Source organism: Silurus aristotelis (genome assembly GCF_946808225.1).
Source record: "Silurus aristotelis genome assembly, chromosome: 28".
Classification (NCBI taxonomy): Eukaryota; Metazoa; Chordata; class Actinopteri; order Siluriformes; family Siluridae; genus Silurus; species Silurus aristotelis.
In genome coordinates, this window is record NC_139601.1 from 10,403,056 (window position 1) to 10,425,743 (window position 22,688).

Consider the following 22,688-nt stretch of genomic DNA (forward strand, 5'->3'; position numbering starts at 1 on the left):
AGAAACAATTACTTTGAAGTAGAAGGTGAAAATAATATGCACACACACTGATGATGTATACTAAAAGAATAGACTTTTATTAAGCATTGTAAGTTGCATTCAATTTCCTTCAAATACATCACACCACAAGCCATCAACAATCACTCAAACCCAACAGTAGATCATTCTTTGACACCCCATGAGTAAGGAAGAAACTCCGCTCAACTTACATTAAGGTAGCCTATTTAGTCTTGCGGGCAGGGGGATACACCATATTTCTGATCACTAATGTGCAATGGAAGGCATCAGGAGGATTAGGTGGAAAACTTGAAGTAATGATTCTTATTCAGTACAATAAGCTTTGAAAACACTAAACAAAACACCAAAATGATATAAAGATTACTTGCTTAGGCTAAACCCTCAAATGGGAAGATCATATAATTTTACTGCTTTGTTTCCCAGCTAAGAAAAAGGAAGGGAAAGGGAAGGGCTGATCGTTTGAAGACTGACGCTCCCTCCCCAATATGGTTGGCTAGCTCGAATGCAGAAAACAGCAACAGAGTACAATAACGGATACAGAGATGGGTGAGTATACCAGGGTTAACTATATATAAAGTGGCTAGATAACATCTGATATTTTGGAGTAAATGCAACAGAGGTCAATAATCACAGAAAATTTAAGGTTAGAGCAAATCAGTTACTGACTAACAGTTAACACCTTTTTAGGACTATTACTGATTATTAGCCTTTTTAAGATTTTGCAAATGGGCACAGTACTGGTAGGGATGGAAGAAAAAGGACAACATGCATAATAGCTACACACCATTTTTAAAGTTGTGAACCATGCAAAAAGTTGCTGAAACCATCATACTAATGTTCTACAATTGATTCAAAAAACCACACTAATATCAATCATTGATGCATGGCAATTCCTGACAAAAAAAAACAACAACAAAAAAAAAACAGTGGCATTTGTCATTGGATCTTTTGCTTTTTTTTTTTTTTATTCTGATGTTTTAATGCTGCGTCATGCTAGTAGCATGACACAGAGGCCATCAGAACTAAGCTGCAGTAGTTTTGTACTAGTTACTTAATTTCCAAACGGTTCTGCACATTTTAGCTCAAGTAAAACTACAGCGATGACCCAGGTGAGAAATGTGTTTTTTTTTTTACTTCTTAAAAGAAAAAAGCATTTACTCTGACAACACAAAATCAGTTACAATGGCAAATATATATGGTGCCAACTATTGGTAAAATGTCTCAACCTATGAGTATAATAATAAAAAAAAAAAAATTAAAAAACCAAAAAAAACCCTGCCAAAATGATTTTTGGCTTCAGAAATTCGAGCGATTGCAAAATAAAATGTCTGCATAAGCAGTTTGAGACAGGTAATTAGTGAGGAGGGAGTAGACAACTCCTTATATACTGGTAGTATTGTCTAAAAACTGGTATACTTCATATGTCTATGTATTTATTGAGAAATATCGTCATTAACCTGTACTTGCTTGCTGACATCAAAGAGGGATTAAAAAAATTCATACAGTATGTCCTCATCTTTAATTACTTTTTCGGAGAGGAAAAAATGTACACCAACTGTAGGCTTTCCATCTTTCCAGATTTTCCTTAACCCTGAACCTTCCATTCTTCACCCTCTCTATAAAAATAGATTTACTCTTCTGTTTTTAAGACAGCAGCACCCAGAGCGTCGTCTCTGTGGCATTCACCGTCTGTATTTAGTGCATTTAAATGAGGATTCATATTGCACATTTTGGAGTCGTTGCTAAAGGCACTTTCTGGTTGTGTGGGAGCTACTTTGTTCCCATTAAGCTCCGCCTCTTTGCCCTCCACCCCATTCACGGCCACAGCAGACTCTTCAGATGATGTTTTACTCTCTGCCTTGGGTTTCTTCCTTTCTTTCCCTATGTCATTGGTGAAGTTAGAGTATGCAGGTTTACTCTGTTGGAGAAAAAAACAACAACACTTCATTCATTTCAATAATTAACATTATCGCTGAATATGTTCACAGCAAATAACTCACAATATGCAATGTCAAATAACTATATAAACACAAATATGTAACACAAAGAAACAGTTCATTGTAATTTAGTTTAAGGTGTGAAAATACACCACTAACAAAATATAACCTGCAAACTGCACACTGACTGTCTAAATGCAACAGCTATTTATGGTTAATTAGAAGTAAAATGATTTATTAATGCTTTTAAGCAATTCAACAATCTACAGCTAGTTTATTCTTAACATTTTGAAATTATACATTAACAAGTTAATGTATATTTATATATATTTACATTACTTTTGTTCATATAGTGTATCAATACTCAGAATTTATTTTACATTTCCAATAGTTTAATTAGGCCATTTAAAACATGTGAAGGTGTGTGTACATTTTGCTAAGGCATGAACATATCTTAAATATTTACCAGAATTCAGCCACTGCAACAAAAGTCACAGTATAGGAGTAAGAAACGCACAAACAGGAAGAACTTGATTAGTGTAACTAACCTGGTGTAATACCTGACTTTTAAAACCCCTGCCATGAAATCTGGTTCCTCGTCCAAAGGTCCTTATTAAAGGGGTTGAAATGACACCTCTTGGTCGTCTATACGAAAGGCAAATAAAATAAAAAAATTCAAATTCACAAAAATATTTTGGACATATTCAAGTGTCATTGTAAAACAGAAAAGCAGGGATCTTGCAGGGATAAAGTCCAGCATTTCCCTCTTGTAACACATATACTAGAGCTCCAGAATGATTCAGACTTCATCATTATTACGATGTAACATTCCATGATGATCAAACTGTAATAGGATGTGAGAACGGGGAAAATAAAACCACAGAAACCGCTTTCACTGCAAACAGCAGCAGTATCTTTACACACAGGAGATATGATTAGTGAAGGACTGCAGAGTAAAAAACACGACAGCCAAAAGCACACATTTTGTTTGTCAGACCAAAAACAGTGAGAAAACCAGTTACACATTTGTAGCTCAGAGAAACACAAGAAATCCAAATGCCATGTTTTGTATACAGTTTGCCCAACTAGTGTTTATATTATTGCTAGGAAAACATTTACATCAGCATATACACTGATATATAGGAAATATATTTATGTATTTATCCACAGCTCAACACAGACTAAATCCAATCATTAACATGTGAGCTGAATGCGTAAATAAATGTGTCTCTGAGCAGAGGAATCACCAAATGACATCTGGATATTAGCAATGAACACATTTATAAATTTGTTAAAAACAAACACTGTGTCATTTTAAGTTAATCTTCACTGAGACTTACCCTCTACTTGGTCCTCCAACTGACACCACTTGAATAGGAAAAGAGCTCCGGCCCCTGCCACGCCGAGAGCCTGCCCACTGCCCCACCACTGTGCCAGCAATCTCAAGTTTGCCCCCGTGTGATGGGATAGATTGGAGTCCTGCTCACAAATACATTAGCTAGTCATAAATAGCACAAAAACAAAAAGTTTAGAGATCTCTCGAATACATTTTATCCTTTAAGCTGGTTCCGAGTTGTATTCTTGAACATTTAAATGCAAACACATTTTTGCACATTTATTATATTGCTACAAACCACCAGTTATTTTCTGAACAAATTGCAGGAAACATGAATTTGAGTCAGGACAGGCCAGCCATCATAAAATAGTGAACATAATTTCACCAGAACATGTGCAACAGGGTTTCCGAAGCATTCTGTCCCTCACATCCAGACTATACAACAGGTTTTTTTCCCCCTCAAGCCAATAGGCTCCTCAACACACAGAACTGGAACTAAAACTCGCACGCACACACTGACTCCCCGTGTGTTACTGAGCTGCTACAAATCTGAACTCAAACATACACAATGCTCTTTTCAGTTCACACACGTCTTCGGCAGCACCCATTTTCTATTATTTTATTATAACTACATTATAACTGTACTGTAAAACACATTATTCAGTAGGTTTCCTGGCGGCTAAATTTTGTGTTTTGTATGTAGCTCTATGTGTGTTATGTAGCATCAGGGTTCGGAAAAACGCTGTCTCATTTCACTATGTACTGAGTCAGCTATATATGGTTGAAATGACAAAAGCTTCTTGACTTGACTGTGCTCACCTGGCATTGCCCTACCTCGCCCTGGTGGAGGAGGCAGAGGAGGAGGTGGGTAAAAGTTGCTGTTGGGTGGGTAGAATGGCATGACGTGTGGTGGTGGAGGTGGGAAGAGGAGGGGGTGAGGAGGCCGAGAGAAGTTCAGACCCTCCATAATACTCTGGCGCATCTTCTCCAGTTTGGCAACCAGCTCAGTCTACATACAAAAATGGGGGGAATTATTGGAGAAGCAGATACGACTGATCAGATTTCCCTCTTAAGAGAAAAGATTTTTTGTATACTGGCATATATATATATATATAATGTCAGATATAACAAGTTAATTCACGATCTCATAATAATGCTTGTCTACTTTTTTGTCTTTCATTGTGCTTTCAGTGACTCCTGTAACCCTGAAGTGTGTGTGTGTTATAACTGGCAAAGCTTGAAAGACATGCACGCACATACACACCCATACACATGCAGAGAAGCATACATATCAGCTTGATGGAGAGCAAGTCATGAATCCATGACAGAGCCTTTTTCCGTCGAGTTGTTCTGCTTTGTTGAGTTTCTGAAAGTGCACTGAAGTGCCTGGACTAAATAAACTAAGAAAAAAAAATAAACTCCGCCTGTCTCCCACCTGTTTTTTCTTAACTCCCTCACACACTGGGTTTAAACAATCTCTTGTTAAAACATGTTTTTCATTACTTGACCACAAAATTTATGCAAATTGTTGGTTATTAGTACCTGACCATCACAGAGGTCAAGAAGTGAGACCTTCTCTCGCGTGGCCCCAATCAGCTTGCTCTGCAGCAGCTTGCCATCAAAGTACATCCATGGGCAGCAGTGCTCCCAGGGTATTGGCTGACCGCACGTGTCATTCACCAGCAGTGCCATATCTACACCACACATGAACAGTGCAGCCAGCTGTACACCTCGTGCATCCAAGTTCTCAATCTGAAGACAAGAAATAGATTGTTAGCTTGGAGGACAAAAAAAGAAGCACAAAAAAAGTGAGGGTCCCAATCAAGCAGCAGCGAAGCACAAACTGCGAGGAAATGAACGTAGACCCAAGCACAAAGGGAAAGGCACACAGTCAGCATTAGCAGCCTACACAACCAGCCAAGCAGCACAAAGCAAATGCATAGACACAAATTCCACACACACATGGGCTGGGCAATACATACAAATAATAATAACAATGATTTGGTGTTTGAATAATAATAAAATAATTTTTGTAGTAATAAAAAAATCAAAAAATAAACATACACTGCCTTAACCTTAGTGCTAGTTAGTTAGTTTCAGTGTTGCCACGGTAACCTAATTTTTACTGATCACTTTAGTTTCCTACTTTCCCCCAAATCTCCAAATGTTTCAAAAACGACACCTGAACAGAAAACCTCATTTGCTTTTTCAGTCTAAAGCTGGCCTGAAAACCAGACTCCCCAGGAATGCAGTCACATCACATCATCTGCTGCTCAATCAGGTTGCCAGGATTGTGTGATTTTTGTGAATGGCTGAGAACGGAGACCATTACTATGTAAAAGCACATGAATGAATAATTTTCAGTTCTAATAAATTATTTCAATCAGTCAAAATAATTGAATTATCACCTATCAAGCATTAGCTAATAGCTATTTTATCATATTGCCCAGCCCTTTAACACACACTCCAGATGAAACACACGCACAGTGTGGATGACTCTGGTAATAAGCAAATGTCCATGTGCACTTATGAACAAATTTAGCAATTGAGCAAACACAACCAAAAGCAGCAGGACACACAAACACAAATTTCCCTATATACAATGTAAATTTATATATATATAAGCTGCAGCCTTTTATTCCCTACAAAGCCAGCTAATAATATTAAAGCATGCTTTAATGTTATCCACATTGGTTTGGATTATGTGGCGCATCCTGGGAAAGCTAACTGCTTTTCTGTGCCAAATGGGCAATTTCCTTTTAACCCAAACTAACCAGAGCCATTAAACTGCACTCTGGTCAGTGTTTTCTCCCAGGACATTCCACATACAACAGTCGCCACACAATCACCTTCAGTTCCTGCAGCTGGTCAGGTTCATAAAGTTTAGGAGAAAGTGCTTGCGCTAGGAAAGCGTCAAGTTCGTTACGACGCAAAATTCTTACTCCTGGCCATTGTAACATAAACCTGGAGCAAAACACAAAGGAGTTGAAATACAACAAATACAAGTACAGGAACCAATTAGTTCTCCTAAAGCTATAGGCCGGTTTTCTACATGCAAATCAAGTCAAAATGTATGTTATATAATTCGGAATAAAGTGGACATATCCAAATGACTAAACCAAATATATAATCATTAATAAGACACTTTCATTTTTGGGTGAAGTATTCATTTAACCTTCATCTAGAAAACCAGCCAGTGAAATCTGCAAGTCTTGTATAATCACGTGGGTGAACAGCGAGTATCCTCAAGATCAAGTTTAGCTGGGATATAGGCCTGCGATTGCGTGTATGTGTGTGCGCGCAAGTTCTCTCACCGCAGTACGCAGCAGAGCACCATGAGATGAGTGGGCACATTGGCAGGGTTCAGCATGGCTGGAGTATCAGACCTCATGCAGGCCAGGAAAGCTCTTATGCGCCGGTTCTTGTCCTCCATGGCTTTGCCCAGCCACAGCTTCTTCAGGTTGGGGCAGGTCCACTCCCGGAAGGAAAGAGCCTCCACCAGCTCAGGGGTGTGTGGTGATTTACCCTTGTAGGCTGCCCACTCTTTTATAATAACAGGCTGATCTGTGATTAGATGGAACAGGCAACTAGAGAGGGTTGGATTTCTGTGGCTGCTGGCGTATATTTACTGTGATCGTTTCTGCCTTGTGCAAGGTCACTTTTATAAAAATGGCTACAATCATGTTACACCTACAGAAGCAGAAAAGCACTGATGAGTACATACAATAAGAGATTTATTTATAACGGTTGTGCAAAACATCCCTGCACACTGATTTCTAGCAATAAAAAATCCTTTCAAATACCTTCAGCACAATTACATTTCAATACAGCAGCACCTACAGCCCTCAAACACAAGCACCTTGACTTGAACAAATTCATGAAATTAGTGAAATTGACAAAAATCTGTATGTATAACATTTATATAAAAGAAACATTTTAAATAAAAGCATTTTATACCAATATATTACATATTTTACAAAACAGGAGTGTTTATGAAAAGAATTGTAATGAGAAGCAGGTGGTTTTGTGACGGTTGTTTAATGTAAGCATACTGAACTCCTAAACTCCCCCTGATGCTTTTTGCCAACAACAAGCAATGGATTTGTGTATCTTTGTTTACGTTGTTACAGTATTCTACAGTACTGCCTTCTGAATTACCAGAAACATTTAAATGAAATGTTTATGGTTTCACTGTGGAACGTCTGAGCTTAGAGAACATAGCTAACAATAGTTATTAGTTTGTTTTACAGCCAATGACAGAGGAGAGACAGTATATGATGAGGTCTGAGCTGTTTAACAGTAACACTAAGTACATATGTATTTTTTTTCTTTTCAATTCACATAAACAAAATACATTTTAAATTACACTATATGTAATTTGTAGGGTAAAACCTTTGACTTAACATTATCACTTTTAACACATTTGTACCTACGGTCAGGGCCAGCAATGCCTTCTCTGCTGACCTGAACACCATCAGAAGCACTGACCTACATTCTACATTTCGGACATACTTAAAAATACATTTTCAAGAAAAGCTAGGCATCGTGAGGTCGGCCAACCCCGAAGATAGCTAGCTTGTCTCTGCCCGGGAAATGGTTTGTTCACCACTTCCAGACCAGTGAATACGAGCAGTACCACTGGATTACAGGCTCTGAGGAGCGGTGCAAATTATGAGTCTGCATCTCTGGTAAGTAGGTTGGATTTTATTTACATTTTTATGTTTTTTTTCATGTTATTAGACAAATATTAATTCTGAACTGCTCCAGATGATGTTGGTGGCACAGTTGTGGTTGTAGTGTAGAGGTTTGGAGTCTTAACTGGGTTTCTTGCTTTAGTAAAATGGTATTCACCCTCATATATGTCAAATTCCCCTCTCTCTGTGTAATGCTACACGTTGTTATATTGCGTTTTTGTATTGTATTGATGGTTTCTGTAATCACAACGTGATAGGTGGATTAATTTGGGTAAATCCCCACTGAAGGCCCAGATACCAAATGCACGGCCCGCCACTGCACAGAAGATGCAAATTACTGTGTAAATATCAGTACCTGTAATCACATACACACTAGATAAATTGGTGCGTCTGCTATTTACTGCAATCTAATCGGCAAATGATCCGGACAGCAGTATACAGGCCAATCATCAGATACAAGCCAAGAGATTCAGTTAATGTTCACTTCAAACTAAAAAACTATAATCGCTGTGGCTTTGATTGTGGATGGTTGTTGGTGCAAAATGGGCTGGTGTGAGTATTTCAATAACTGATCATCTCCTGAGGTTCACACACACAACATTCTGTAGGGTTTACACATAATGGTGTAAAAACAATAAACATTATGTCTGTAGAAAGTTAACAGTCTGAAACTTCTTGTTGCTGAGACAGATCAGAAAAAACTGGTCTAAACTGACAATGCCAATTACTCTTATATTAACAACTGCGGTGCTACAACAGCTGAAGACCACATCAGGTTCCACTCCTGAGCCACAGGCTCACCCAAACTGTGAGTTTAGACCTGTCTGGTAAGTCAAGGTGTTTCAGCCTTTGCGGACCTTGTGAACACAGCATGTCTTACTGTGTAAACTCTAGAGACTGCTGTAAACAACATCGCAGGAGATCAGCAGTTTCCAAAAAAACTAATGTCAGCTCATGTGGTACCAACAAGCAAGCTATGATCAAAGTAAATCTTTTCTGTATTATGATGTTTGTATGAAAAAAAAAAATATATATGTATATATATATATATATATATATATATATATATATATATATGTATATATATACAGTGAGGAAAATAAGTATTTGAACACCCTGCTATTTTGCAAGTTCTCCCACTTAGAAATCATGGAGGGGTCTGAAATTGTCATCGTAGGTGCATGTCCACTGTGAGAGACATAATCTAAAAAAAAAAATCCAGAAATCACAATATATGATTTTTAAACTATTTATTTGTATGATACAGCTGCAAATAAGTATTTGAACACCTGTCTATCAGCTAGAATTCTGACCCTCAAAGACCTGTTAGTCTGCCTTTAAAATGTCCACCTCCACTACATTTATTATCCTAAATTAGATGCATCTGTTTGAGGTCATTAGCTGCATAAAGACACCTGTCCACCCCATACAATCAGTAAGAATCCAACTACTAACATGGCCAAGACCAAAGAGCTGTCCAAAGACACTAGAGACAAAATTGTACACCTCCACAAGGCTGGAAAGGGCTACGGGGAAATTGCCAAGCAGCTTGGTGAAAAAAGGTCCACTGTTGGAGCAATCATTAGAAAATGGAAGAAGCTAAACATGACTGTCAATCTCCCTCGGACTGGGGCTCCATGCAAGATCTCACCTCGTGGAGTCTCAATGATCCTAAGGAAGGTGAGAAATCAACCCAGAACTACACTGGAGGAGCTGGTCAATGACCTGAAAAGAGCTGGGACCACCGTTTCCAAGGTTACTGTTGGTAATACACTAAGACGTCATGGTTTGAAATCATGCATGGCACGGAAGGTTCACCTGCTTAAACCAGCACATGTCCAGGCACGTCTTAAGTTTGCCAATGACCATTTGGATGATCCAGAGGAGTCATGGGAGAAAGTCATGTGGTCAGATGCGACCAAAATAGAACTTTTGGGTCGTAATTTCACTAAACGTGTTTGGAGGAAGAAGAATGATGAGTACCATCCCAAGAACACCATCCCTACTGTGAAGCATGGGGGTGGTAGCATCATGCTTTGGGGGTGTTTTTCTGCACATGGGACAGGGCGACTGCACTGTATTAAGGAGAGGATGACCGGGGCCATGTATTGCGAGATTTTGGGGAACAACCTCCTTCCCTCAGTTAGAGCATTGAAGATGGGTCAAGGCTGGGTCTTCCAACATGACAATTACCCGAAGCACACAGCCAGGATAACCAAGGAGTGGCTCTGTAAGAAGCATATCAAGGTTCTGGCGTGGCCTAGCCAGTCTCCAGACCTAAACCCAATAGAGAATCTTTGGAGGGAGCTCAAACTCCGTGTTTCTCAGCGACAGGCCAGAAACCTGACTGATCTAGAGAAGATCTGTGTGGAGGAGTGGGCCAAAATCCCTCCTTCAGTGTGTTCAAACCTGGTGATAAACTACAGGAAACGTTTGACCTCAAACAAATGCTACTGTACCAAATATTAACATTGACTTTCTCAGGTGTTCAAATACTTATTTGCAGCTGTATCATACAAATAAATAGTTTAAAAATTATACATTGTGATTTCTGGATTTTTTTTTTTAGATTATGTCTCTCACAGTGGACATGCACCTACGATGACAATTTCAGATCCCTCCATGATTTCTAAGTGGGAGAACTTGCAAAATAGCAGGGTGTTCAAATACTTATTTTCCTCACTGTATATATATATATATATATATATATATATATATATATATATATATATATATAAAAATAAAACTCCTGACCTGTATCTGCATGATTTTATACAGTGCTGGTGCCACATGATTACCACACGCTGGAATAGATATGCAAACTACACCAACATCAATCTATAATATACCAGTACATGTCTAAACCTGATCCAGACAACATGTGTGTTACATTAGAATATTTCTGACAACTGTAATTAAAGGGTAATTAAATATAATATGTTTGCGGTGTATTTTTGTCGATGCTACTTACATTCAGGGAGGCGATTTCTTCTCATTGCAAGCCTCTCTGCTTTCTTTTTAGCTTCTGCCAGGCTAAAGAGCACACCATAAACATACTGGCGGATCGGCCGGTACAGCTGCACGGCGGATGGCAGCTCCTTATTAGCTTCATCTTCAATTGCAACTGACAATTTAATCTCTCCCTGCAGGTAGAGTTGAAAAACCAAGCTGGCACTCAGTTATGAGAACATGGCAAGAATGTAGTCTACAGCTACATGAGGATTCATCAGTTTATAATCGCTTGAACATGTCTCGACATAGCTAAAAAGATTCTCTATATACTGAAAGCTCATGTGTGATGTTACTATCTGTAGCACACCTTAGTGAGGATGTGGTAGATGTAAGGGTGCATGAGGCCCTTCTTGTGTCTGTGTTCAGCTACTCGCAGCACCTCAGGTGCCACCAAAGGCAAAGGAGGTGTGGTGATGTCCATGTGGTTTCTAGTTGGCATTGAGAGCAGTGAAGGGATCTGGGCATTGACTCCGTGGTGACCTCCGATCTCTATGCCTTGACCCAAAGGGGAGGTCACAGAGGGTTCAGGCTAAACATAGATAATGAGCATACCATTATGTGAGAATGAAATAGCACATTATCATTATTAAAATCACATTATAAGCATCTGGTGAATATTGTCATTTGCTTTAGGGAAATCACCCACTTTATTTTGGTCCTCCAGGGCTCCTTCTGGCTCACTGTTCACCTGATCACTTTGTTTGTCCCATCCTTTATGGTCACTTACATGACTGAAAAAAAAAAAAAAAGAGCCGAGTTCTTTTAAACACACACACACACACACACACACACACACACACACACACACACACACACACACACACACACACACACACACACACACACTATCCATAAGTGAGTACACCCCTCACATTTCAGCAACCATTTTAGTATATCTTCTAAAGGGACAATACTATAGCAATGAAACTTTGAGATATTTTAGTAGCCAACATGCAGCTTCTATAGTAATATAGATTTACTGTCCTTTGAAAATAACTCAACATAAAGCCATTCATTTCTAAATAACTGGCAACAAACGTGAGTCACCCTAAGTGAACATGTCAAAACTGTGTCCAAAGTGTCAATATTTTGTGTGAGCACCACTGTTATGTAGCACTGCCTTAATCCTCCTGGACATGGAATTCACCAGAGCTGCACGGGTTACTGCTGGGATCCTCTTCCACTCCTCTATAATGGCATTATGGAGCTGCTGGATGCTAAGACACATGGAGCTTCTCCACCTTCCACTTAAGGATGCCCCACAGGTGTTTGAGTTCAGGTCTCGAGACATACTTGGCCACTCAATCATCTTCACCTTCAGCTTTTTGAGTAAGGCAGTTGTCATCTTGCCAGTGTGTTTGGGGTGGTTTTCATGTTGAATAACTGCTGTTCAGCCCAGTTTCTGAATGTCACAGTTGGAATCCATGTTTTCTTCAATAAAATGCAGATCCCCAGTACCTACAGCACTCATGCAGCCCCAGACCATGATCTTACCATCACCATGCTTGGCTGTATGCAAGACACTATTTTCTTGGTACTCCTCACCAGGGTGTCACCACACATGCTGGACACCATCTGAGCCAAACAAGTTCATCTTAGTCTCATCAAAACACAGTAATTCATGCTCTTGAACATGTTGTCTTCAGCAAACTGTTTGTAGGCTTTCCTGTGAGCCAGCTTTCTTCTGGGACGACAATCATGTAAACAGACTTGTTGCAGTGTGCCGTGTCTGTTCTGAGCACTGACAAGTGGACCTTCCACTTCTGCAACCTCTAAAGCAATGCTGGCAGCACTCATGTGTCTGTGTTTTTAAGCCAGCTTCTGCACCTCACGCACAGCACAAACACTCAACTTCATCGCCCCTGGCGAGGTCTGTTCCGCATGGAACCTGTCTTGGAAAACCTCTGTATGACCCTGGTCAGTGTACTGTAACTCAGTTTCAGGGTGTTACCGATCATCTTACAGCCTGGGCATCTTTGTGAACAGCAACAATTCTAATTCTCAAATCCTCAGAGAGTATTCACCATGAGGTGCCATGTTGAACATCCAGTGGTCAGTATGAGAGAACTGTACTCTAACAACTAATTTTAACTGCTCTAATAAAAGATACACAAATTTGTAGGGTCCTGTCAAGCAGACAAAAACATGAACATGATGAATAGGACATGTGGCTTTGCATGTTGAAGCGACATAAAGCTGTTATCACATAGAGTGTACTCACTTTTGTTGCCAGCTTTTTTGACAATAACAGCTGTATGTTGAGTTATTTTCAGAGGACAGTAAATCTGTACTGTTATACAAGCTGCACATTTCTATAGTATTTTCCCTTGAGAAGATATGCTAAAATGGTTGCTGAAATGTGAGGGGTGTACTTACTTTTGTGATACTGTAATATATATATATATATATATATATATATATATATATATATATATATATATATATATATATATATATATATATATATCTGCTCTCTGATTTGCTGTGTTGAACCACATTGGGCCAATAATCAACGGATTTCCAAGAAACTAATATTGCAGAATAACAGATTTAGGATGAGCTGAGAGCCTTTTCTTTCTGCAAAAATCCCTCCAAATCTGTACAGTTAAAATCTACCTATTTGCTCTTACAATCTAAAGCACATTCTATCTATTTAAAGCAGCATGATGTAAAGGTAACAATTTCCTAATGATCTTTATTAGATGGCATCCTAATTAATTTCTATCTCTAGAGCAAAAGCAGAAAAATAACCCTGAATGATATTTGAAGAAAGCTCTTTGCAGTAAGAGTGGTAGTGGCAGGTTTCTCATATGTTTTACTACTCACTTGGCAGTGGGGCCCGTGTTCTCCTCGTTCTCAGATGATGAGGAAGTGGAAGAGGCATTGAAGAAGACTGGCTCGGCATGGTTTGGAGAAGCCCTCTCGTACAGCGGCGTGTGCTGCTTACCTCCGTGTGGAATGTTGCTGAAGCTATTCTGATCAGAGGGCCCTTTAGCCACCAGTCCAGAGGAGTTCTGCTGGCTCTGAGATTGAAAAGAAGAAATAAAAAAAATAAAAAATAAATCAGCAATATCAATTGCCTCATAGTAAGAAGCGAAACTTAACTGGACATCTTGACAAACTACAATTCAAAGCTAATTTGATTAATTGTGTCTGTTTTATTATTATAAAACAATTTTCAATGGCACTTTATAAAATGATGTCACATGGCTACAGCATGTGCAACCAAAACCAGTGAACAGTCTTCATTGCAATGGACCTGGTAAACTTTTGTCTCTCTAATATACAGTATGTGACAGTATTGCTTGAAGAGTCGCTGTTGAGCATGAAAATCTGAAGAACTAGTTACTTTTGGTATAAATGACGGACATTTTTTAGTTCTTTGTGTCCTTTAGTCTGATCAGATTTTTTTATGTTCTTCAGATTTTGTTTATCTTCAGATCTGCTAACTAAATCCAAATGTATACATAACACGCTTATTAGCCAATTCTTTTACTCAATTGTTTTAAACTTGAGACCAATAATCTCATTTTGTGAAGCGAGAATAATCTGGTTCATCACAGGGCACCATGCACACTTTCAAACATTTACTCAGAACTAGGGGTATTTTAATGTATTCTGCCTACAATGACGTACGTAGGAGATTACATGAAACAGGAGAACCCAGAGAATCTGACGTGCTTTAACTAAAATAAAGATATCATTTTGCTGTGGCTTTATTTGGGAAACATTGTATAGAGTTGCATTATCTAATAGGCAACAAAGTGTAAGATATGATTTATAGGCTGTTAAAAGAGAATGCATAAGCCAAGCCATCAAAAATGATTTAAGCAACAGTTTTATAACATTTATTTGTCTGTGCAGGCTTTGTACAAAGGGTTCCTAAGGAATAGTTCCCTAATTGACTCAGTGGAGAAGGTCTCAACTGCATTTGGCCTACTGTTTTTGTAATTCTAACTTATTTACTGTGCTTTCAGCAGTCTCATCTAAGAATGCAAGCCTGGCTAGTGTCCTGTTCCTAAAGCCACCAACACTAACTCAACAAGCAGACCTTGGTCATTGCACAAAATGGCAAAGCATCCAGTTGCAAAATCATAAAAAATGATTATAGCTTTGGTATGGGTGGATTTTTGTTCGACACGGGCCTTTTGAAGAATTAGTGTATAAAGAAATATATACAAAAAAATTAAATAACAATTAGTCCAAGAATGCATTTGTGACCAATGGCTGTATTCTCTCTTGTGTACATTAACTCATCACTTATGAGCAGATGTCTGTAGGTGGGGCATGAGTGTAGCACTTACCACAGGCTGCAGCGGGAGGGAGGGCTGCGGAATGTTGGGCATTGGTGTATGTGTGTACGGTGGCACAGTTTCAGAGACTCCAAGCCGCTTTGGTCTGGCTGCAGGAGCACACAAAAAAATATATCCTCTACTATTCAAATGCAAGATTATTCTCACTGTCAAAATCAATTAAAATACAAACCCTTATCCAGTAAATAAAGTATACCTCACCCTCAACTATACAACCTGCCAACCTTTTTACCCCCTTTTTTGGTCATTAAACACTGCACCTTTCTTTCCTTCTCATTGGCCTTAAAATGTGGCTTCTTCAAATTGTACAAAATGATGAGTTGGCTCATAAGGATGAATGAATATTGAATGTAGAGTTAAAGCAAATCTGCAGCATTTGTAACCATATGCTTTATATGTACCTGCTTTTTATGAGCAACTATCACGTTCAACAGTACAATAATTTACTTCTATAGTAAAAAGTCTAAAGGCAGTTTGGAGAGAGTCAATTGAGATATTTCTATATCATGTTTTAAAATCTCAAGAGTTGGTCTACATTTTTTGGGTTATGTGTCAGCTACCAATGTAACATATCAGTGTTTACTTCACACTGCTATGTTAAAAAAAATGTAGACCAACTCTTGAGATTTTAAAACATGATTTAGAAATATCTCTATTGACTCTCCCCAAACTGCCTTTAGACTTTTATTAAGGGGAGTTTGTAGGACGTTGACTATAGAAGTAAATTATTGTATTGTCGAACGTGATCATTGCTTATAAAAAGCAGGTACATATAAAGCATGAGGTTACAAATGCTACAGATTTGTAAATAAATTTTTTTTGAATGTTTTGAACTGTTCTGCACCACACACATTCATTCCATGGTCCCAAATTTATTCTTATAACTTTGGGACCATGGAATAATTGTGTGTGGTGCAGAACAGTTCAAAATATCCAAAAAATATATTTACAAATATTAATATATTAGTACATATAAAAAGTACAAAAACAGCTCAAATAAAATCTAGATTTAATCAGTGCTAAAAACTTTGTAAACCAAGATCAAATGAATATCATTTAGTAACTTTGTCCTTTAATGAAAAAAGCTATTAAAATTGTTTGAATGAATTGCCATTGTTTGCACACAAGCAATTTTGATTCAAGAAGCCATTCTGAACAAGTCTATTTGTATGCATGGGGCATAGCAGCCATTCCAAAGTGCATACAAGGTCTGGGGGCTAGTGGGAAAATTTCAAGCATTACTGAGAGGTCTGAGGCTGGGAGACTGCTTAGAAAGACAGAGACTATCTGTCCAACCTGGACTTGAGCAAACCACAAAAAAAATGCCTCTGCAGGAAAAAGACTTAGACAAGCATTGTGCAGAAAGAAATGGCTGGAAAATGATAGCAAACAAAAGCTTACCGTTATAGGACTTGGGGGGTTTACTGGCAGCTGAGTAATACTCCACTGCCTTTTTGAAGCGTATAAGTTTGTCGTCAGTCCTGGACTGGAAACCACAAACAAATTAGGTTGTATCAAAACGTAAGGCTAAAAGAAAAGAAACATTTAAGAAATGAGCGTACCTGGGAGTGCTTAAATATGTCTTTAGCGATGGCTTCCAGGTCAGTGACATCATGCAAGTTGCGCACGTACTCTGCCACAGCCCTTATAACGACATCACAGGGAGGAAGTACCAGCTGATGGGCACGAACCTAAGACAAAAACAAACTAGCCGTCAGATCTATAGACCCCTTATCTTGACATGTCTTGAATTATTCATAACTAGTACTAATGCTCACTGAACTAGTAAAAGCATCAGCCAGGAGAGCCAATATTTAAGAGGTCAATCAAGAAGTTTACTGTGTGTGTGTGTGTATATATATATATATATATATATATATATATATATATATATATATATATATATATATATATATATATATATATATATATATACACACACACACACACATACACACATCCATACACATCAAATTTTTTTTGCTTGCATATGTTTTCACCCCCCCTGACCTATTCCACACATTATAACCATGAAAAAGTTTTTTAACATAGAATTGCTTCAAAAAGGTGTAGCTAAAATAAATCCATAAATAAGGCAACTAGTTTCAATTAAAAGTCATATAATGTGCATGATTTGAATATAAAGAATATACCTGGAATAAGCTTTAGTCATAATGGGGAAAACATGAATCTATTCTAAGTTTCAGAAATGCATTAGGATTTATTTATTTGGTTTGGGGTTTTTTTACTCTAAACGAAACAACCATCTGCTTAGATGAGACTTCTCAACAAAAGTCAGGTGTTAGGCAAGAACAGCATCAGTCAATGAAGCAACTAAAATGCAATTACACTTTTTTTTTTTTTTACTATTTTACATTGATTCATTAATTCCCAGGTTATAGCTATACCAAAAGTAAGAAGGTTCAGGGGGTGGCACTTAAAAACACTGTTTTTAGGACTAAATACGCATTGGTGTTTATGACATTAAAGTGATTTCACACGGTCCTCCATAAGTAACATCCCAAACCTTATTTCAATCTGGTTGCCAAAGAATCAAAGTACCAAGGCTAAGTGCAGAGAGAATCTAACACAAGTGCAAGTCTTATTTTCAAACTCCTCAACACTTACAGAGACTCGCTTGGTTTTATCGGTGTATGCAGGGTTCGGCATGCAAAAAGCAACGGTAATTCAAGAAGAAAACAAAAACAAGACTATGAACAGACATACCCTTGTTTTTGAGCAGATGATTACTGTACCTTCAGGGATGCTAAAGGGTGCTCTGGGCCAAGTAAACTCCAATGAAATGCAGCAAGATCCTCATCAGGCAAAATGTGATTCCCTGGAAACAAGGAACACATCACCACTTTTTCAGCATGGGGCAGATCTCCAACAATACGTTCAGGATCACAAGCGACAAATCACTCATCAATTGTAGCTTTTATGATCATGCAGTGACCGTTGTTGTCAATATCCAATGTCAGGAGTTCTGGCTACATACACTGACAGCACAATGATGCTGACAGCAAGTGTTTTTCATAATTTTGCATAATAATTTTTCCATACTTGTGCATCAAACAGTAAAGGAAAACAAACAGCATGTTTCATGTGCCATAAAATTTGTCCAAGGAATCATCTAAGCCAAGATCGGTATCATTGCTGCACCACAACTCATTTGCATTACAGTGACCCTCGATAATTTGCGGTTCGTAACTCGCGGCTCAGAAAACTTCATATGGAATCTAATTAACAGCAAGTTGCGGATTATCGTAAAAATGTGTGGGAATCCGCAGTGGGACCGAATGTTTAGGCACGTTAGGAATAACATTTTAAACTAGGTTTTCACTAACAAATTTTGAAAACGCATTATTGTATTTAAGTGACAGTGTCTAGATGAATTCACTACGGTACCATAGGAGCTGCGGGGGTGCGTCCAAAATTAGCATATTTTTAAAATTCTGTTCGAGTTCCGTTCCGTTTGACTAGTGTGAACACTACAGAACTCTCTACTGATCAAAATCACTAAAACCTCATTTCATAAACTTGCGCTTACCCAAGAGTGAAGCAAAAATGACAAAGCGATTTGGATTGAGGTCCAGCTGCTTGGCAACGTCATGCATCAGGTATTGGCTGGTGGTGAGGCTCTTGCCGTTGCGGCTGAGTTTTAGAGCATGGGCACTGAAGTAGTAGGGGATGTTGCACAGAGCATAATCAGAATCATAGGCTACCAAGCCATGGAACCCGTTCTCTCTAAATAAAGCGATTACTTCCTGGTGATGATCCTCAATGCTCTGCACAACCTGGGGAAAGAAACAAAGACTATTAGAAATATTTGAAACTACGATGCGTAAAGTACCAAGGATACTTTCGCAATCCCTAAATCATTATAAGCATTGCAGTTAGAAATTCTCAGCAAATTCTCAGCTTTGAGTCTTTATACTGCATTAAAATCACGAATTAACCACTATTAACATGTAAACAAATCTTTGTTACAACACGAAGCACTTTATTTCTAAGATTACTAAGATTTATTTCATAATTTAAGTCCAGGTTTAACCTAAAATCTATTCAGTGATCTATCGGTTTACGGTTTTCTACAATACCCATAATGGTGCTCGACTACTCATTGAGAGAAATGTCAGTGGGATTCAGACCTTGCTTCATTACAAAACTAAACGAAGAGATGCACCAGGGCTTTAGTCTGTTCAGCTCTCTCGCCTCTTCCTCTGTCCACTCTGCTCAAACAAAGCAGCTTCCAAGCTTCAGCTCTCAAGCTAATACTGTTGTCATCACCCTCATGCTCGTAATCTCGTAGGTTGCTAACAAGGCACCAAATCTAAGATATATCTTGGAGCATATATTGTGTTCTGGATCTTTGTATCCAGATTTAGCATAATCATTGATTATTGTGAGGGGTAAAACGAAAATATTGTTTCGAGGAGAAACACCGAAACCAGTACAGAACACGGTACAGCCGTGAGCTGTAAAAAATTATATATATATATATATATATATATATATATATATATATATATATATATATATATATATATATATACATACACACACACACACACACACACACACACACACATTCTTTTATATTAAATAAGCAAATGAGCAAATTAACATGCGAATCTAAACTTATTTGTGCTGATGTTTTGAAGATCTTCACTACTCCAAGTCGCAGCTCTTCACAGTTCATCCTCCCCTAATCTCCCTTAAACCTGAAAAGGTGGTCTGTTTTAAGCTACTGGTTCTGAAATGTTCAATCTTTTATTATTGGAAATCTATTTTTCAATGTTAAAAATCAGGAGCAATAAAAAAAAAATAAAAAAAATCACACAAACCCAAAACACTTCATATATTTAAGGATGGAGAATTAATTCTGATCACAACTAAATAACAGTCCCACATGGTTTAAACGCGTCGTGCCAAGAGAGAACAGGACTTGTTTCTTTTTTTTTTAAAAAACAGCTGATTGATTAAACGCAAAACATCAGTAGGGGTTTTTTGGGATTCTGTATCTCCTGAACCATTTCAGGGAAGCGCTCAGGAGCAGGGCCTGTTTGCAATGTGGCTCCGCCTCCCGGGTTAAATGATTGACATTTGTTTGGCCTATCAGAGTCCAGGTTTCCGACAGCCCTGACGTTAAGCGCCAGCGTGCAGCCAAACCGAAGACAAAGGAGGCGGGGCAAACTAAATAGTCTTATACTAAGGCGATATGCTCAGAATGGAGTCTCTCCATTAAAACAAACTAACCTTCGTTTTAAAGTACACGACATTAATGACATCAATAATAACATGGCTATTTACTTAAAAATAAACATTTTGCCGTACAGAAACAAAACCGACCAATTCTGTAAAGTAATTTTCGAAAAGGTTGAAAAAATAATCGAGCTGTCCTTTTTTTGAAAAAGAAAAAAAGGAAGGGTTAATAAATAATATATAGGTTTTTTTTAAAGGAAACTTTAGTATAATCTGATATATAATACGCACGAAAAAATGATCTATAATTATCTATGTACATTGAGCAGGCTGTGTATTTGAAGCAGGCCCGGATTGCTAGCATGATCTGAGGTGAATTAGCCGCTTCTGGTGTTCAGATAACTGACTGGACTTTTGACAGTTGCATTGATTGAAATGGGGTGAACGTGGATTTCAATGAAATTATTTAAACATATTAATATTATTATATACTTTAAAACGTTTAACATTGAGCCTGAACACATCCTGAGAGAAATTATAGCATAAATAAACAGCCTCTAACCAATCGTTTTTATACGAGCAATGTAGGAGTCGCTTTTAGTTTGGATAGAAAAATGATTATAAAAGTCAGACGGATTTTATTCCCACATGCTCGAATCGATTTGTCTTGGAAAAGAAAATGTCCTACACGAACTGTCAAATTATTTACTGCAAAACAAATGTTGTGAAAGTCTGTTAACAAGTGGCAGTCAATCGCTTGATCCGGTCCGCAGCTACAGCCGGTCGGTTTGATAAAAAGGCTTTATGAAGCAGGATGAACAGATATAATGCGATGGTTTTTCATTAACTATTCGGGCTTTTTGGCAAAAAAACAAAAACAGCTGTCTAATGGAAAACTGGACACAAAAACAAGGAAAGTGAGGCAGCTGCTGCTCTCGGTAGATTAACTTACTTCAATCCGGAACCGGAGGAGCGCCAGGCGGATGCAGTGCGCCATACAGACGGGCGGCAGGAACCAGACTTTGGGCGGCGGGGTGCCCTTGTTCTGGACGTGGCTGACGATCTGCTGCGCCGTCTGCCGTTCGTTCACCTGCCGCTTGACCCACTCGTGAAGGCGGCCCTTTTCCAGCGCGCCGTTGAAGCACACCTGCAGCTGGATGTTGCCGCTGAAGCAGGCTTTGGCCAGAGCCGCCAGGTAGCCGAGCATGTGGTTCCACTGGCCGCCGCCGACCCAGTCGGTGTAGAAGCCGCCGTAGAGCCGGTGCACGCAGTTCTCCGCGTCCACCAACAAGCGCAGCGGGCCCTGCGGCGGCCTCTGCCTGCCGCCTCCCACCAGACTCCCCCGCGCCAGCTTCTGCAGCTCCACCGGCACCACGGAGCTCGGGCAGTTCTTCTCGATGTACTCCTGAAAACCCTGCACGCCCATCACTGCTCTCTGATGAAGGGAAATTACAAACCAGGGCACAAAGTTTGGGGAAGAAAAAAGCGAGGAGTTCCAAGCAGCCTTTGCTTCACTCTCTCACCTATGGTTGGGGAAAAATAACCTAAAAGAAATATTGCCAAGGATGGAACTAATGAGTCCGAAATGAATCAAATCTTGTTTGTTAGAAATGCATTTGATGTTATTTTTGGTGAGTTGTGGGGGATTTTGGTTCATGGCCGCTGGCCGCCATGTGCAGTCCTATGGAGCCATGTCTGTGTGCTTCTGGAGCGCACCGAGCCGAGCGGAGAGACGGGGCGCGGTGACGCAACACATGTGGGCGGGGTCTGATTTTACACGTCACGAAGGACCGATCTCAAATGGCGCCCTAGTGTTTATACCAGCGCACTTTAATGTGCTATAAAATAATAGTTTCGTCCACACCCAATAGAGTGCACTATGCATCACAATTGGAAACGCAGACTGAAAACGCGGTACTAAAACTCTCCCTGACTCCGGTACATGTGGCGCTTCAGGACATCAGTTAGCCTGGGGTAATAGTTCCCTCACAAATTATAAGCTTTTCACAACAGAACATCTGATCTTAATATGAATAATTAGTACCTGGGCTAAGAAACGATCTTTTTTTACTAGTGTATGTAATACAGCTGCTATTATTGCCACATTATTTAAAATTAAATATGCAAAAAGTGAAAATATGCAATGTCTGTGTTTATAGATATGAGTACATGT

At 38.9% G+C, this 22,688-nt stretch overlaps 1 protein-coding gene across 2 annotated transcripts; it reads right to left on the reverse strand.

The window, feature by feature from the left end:
- Positions 1-56: 56 nt before the first annotated feature.
- LOC310722331 (constitutive coactivator of PPAR-gamma-like protein 1 homolog) lies at positions 57-22,284 on the reverse strand. 2 transcript variants are annotated; one of them, XM_083534681.1, is made up of 17 exons: positions 21,468-22,284; positions 18,861-19,107; positions 18,067-18,149; positions 16,873-17,001; positions 16,712-16,796; positions 15,302-15,399; positions 13,824-14,020; positions 11,644-11,728; positions 11,305-11,526; positions 10,957-11,128; positions 6,606-6,855; positions 6,141-6,255; positions 4,834-5,043; positions 4,111-4,300; positions 3,296-3,434; positions 2,504-2,600; positions 57-1,936 (listed from the first exon to the last, which is right to left on the reverse strand). In XM_083534681.1, exons 1-17 carry the CDS (start codon positions 21,939-21,941, stop codon positions 1,649-1,651), a joined length of 3,081 nt encoding a protein of 1,026 aa, XP_083390807.1. In that variant the 5' UTR covers positions 21,942-22,284; the 3' UTR covers positions 57-1,648. The 2 variants fall into 2 exon arrangements, with proteins under 2 accessions (XP_083390807.1, XP_083390808.1); XM_083534682.1 differs by having other exon boundaries at positions 13,824-14,014; positions 21,468-22,231.
- Positions 22,285-22,688: the final 404 nt, after the last annotated feature.

Excerpts from the sequence above, each read along its gene's own strand:
- LOC310722331 (XM_083534681.1), bottom strand. The coding sequence starts at position 21,941 with ATGGGCGTGCAGGGTTTTCAGGAGTACATCGAGAAGAACTGCCCGAGC. Across the intron at positions 14,021-15,301 it reads CCCTCCCGCTGCAGCCTGTG|AGCCAGCAGAACTCCTCTGG; the intron begins GTAAGTGCTACA and ends TTTCAATCTCAG. Across the intron at positions 4,301-4,833 it reads TTGACCTCTGTGATGGTCAG|ACTGAGCTGGTTGCCAAACT; the intron begins GTACTAATAACC and ends TTTTGTATGTAG.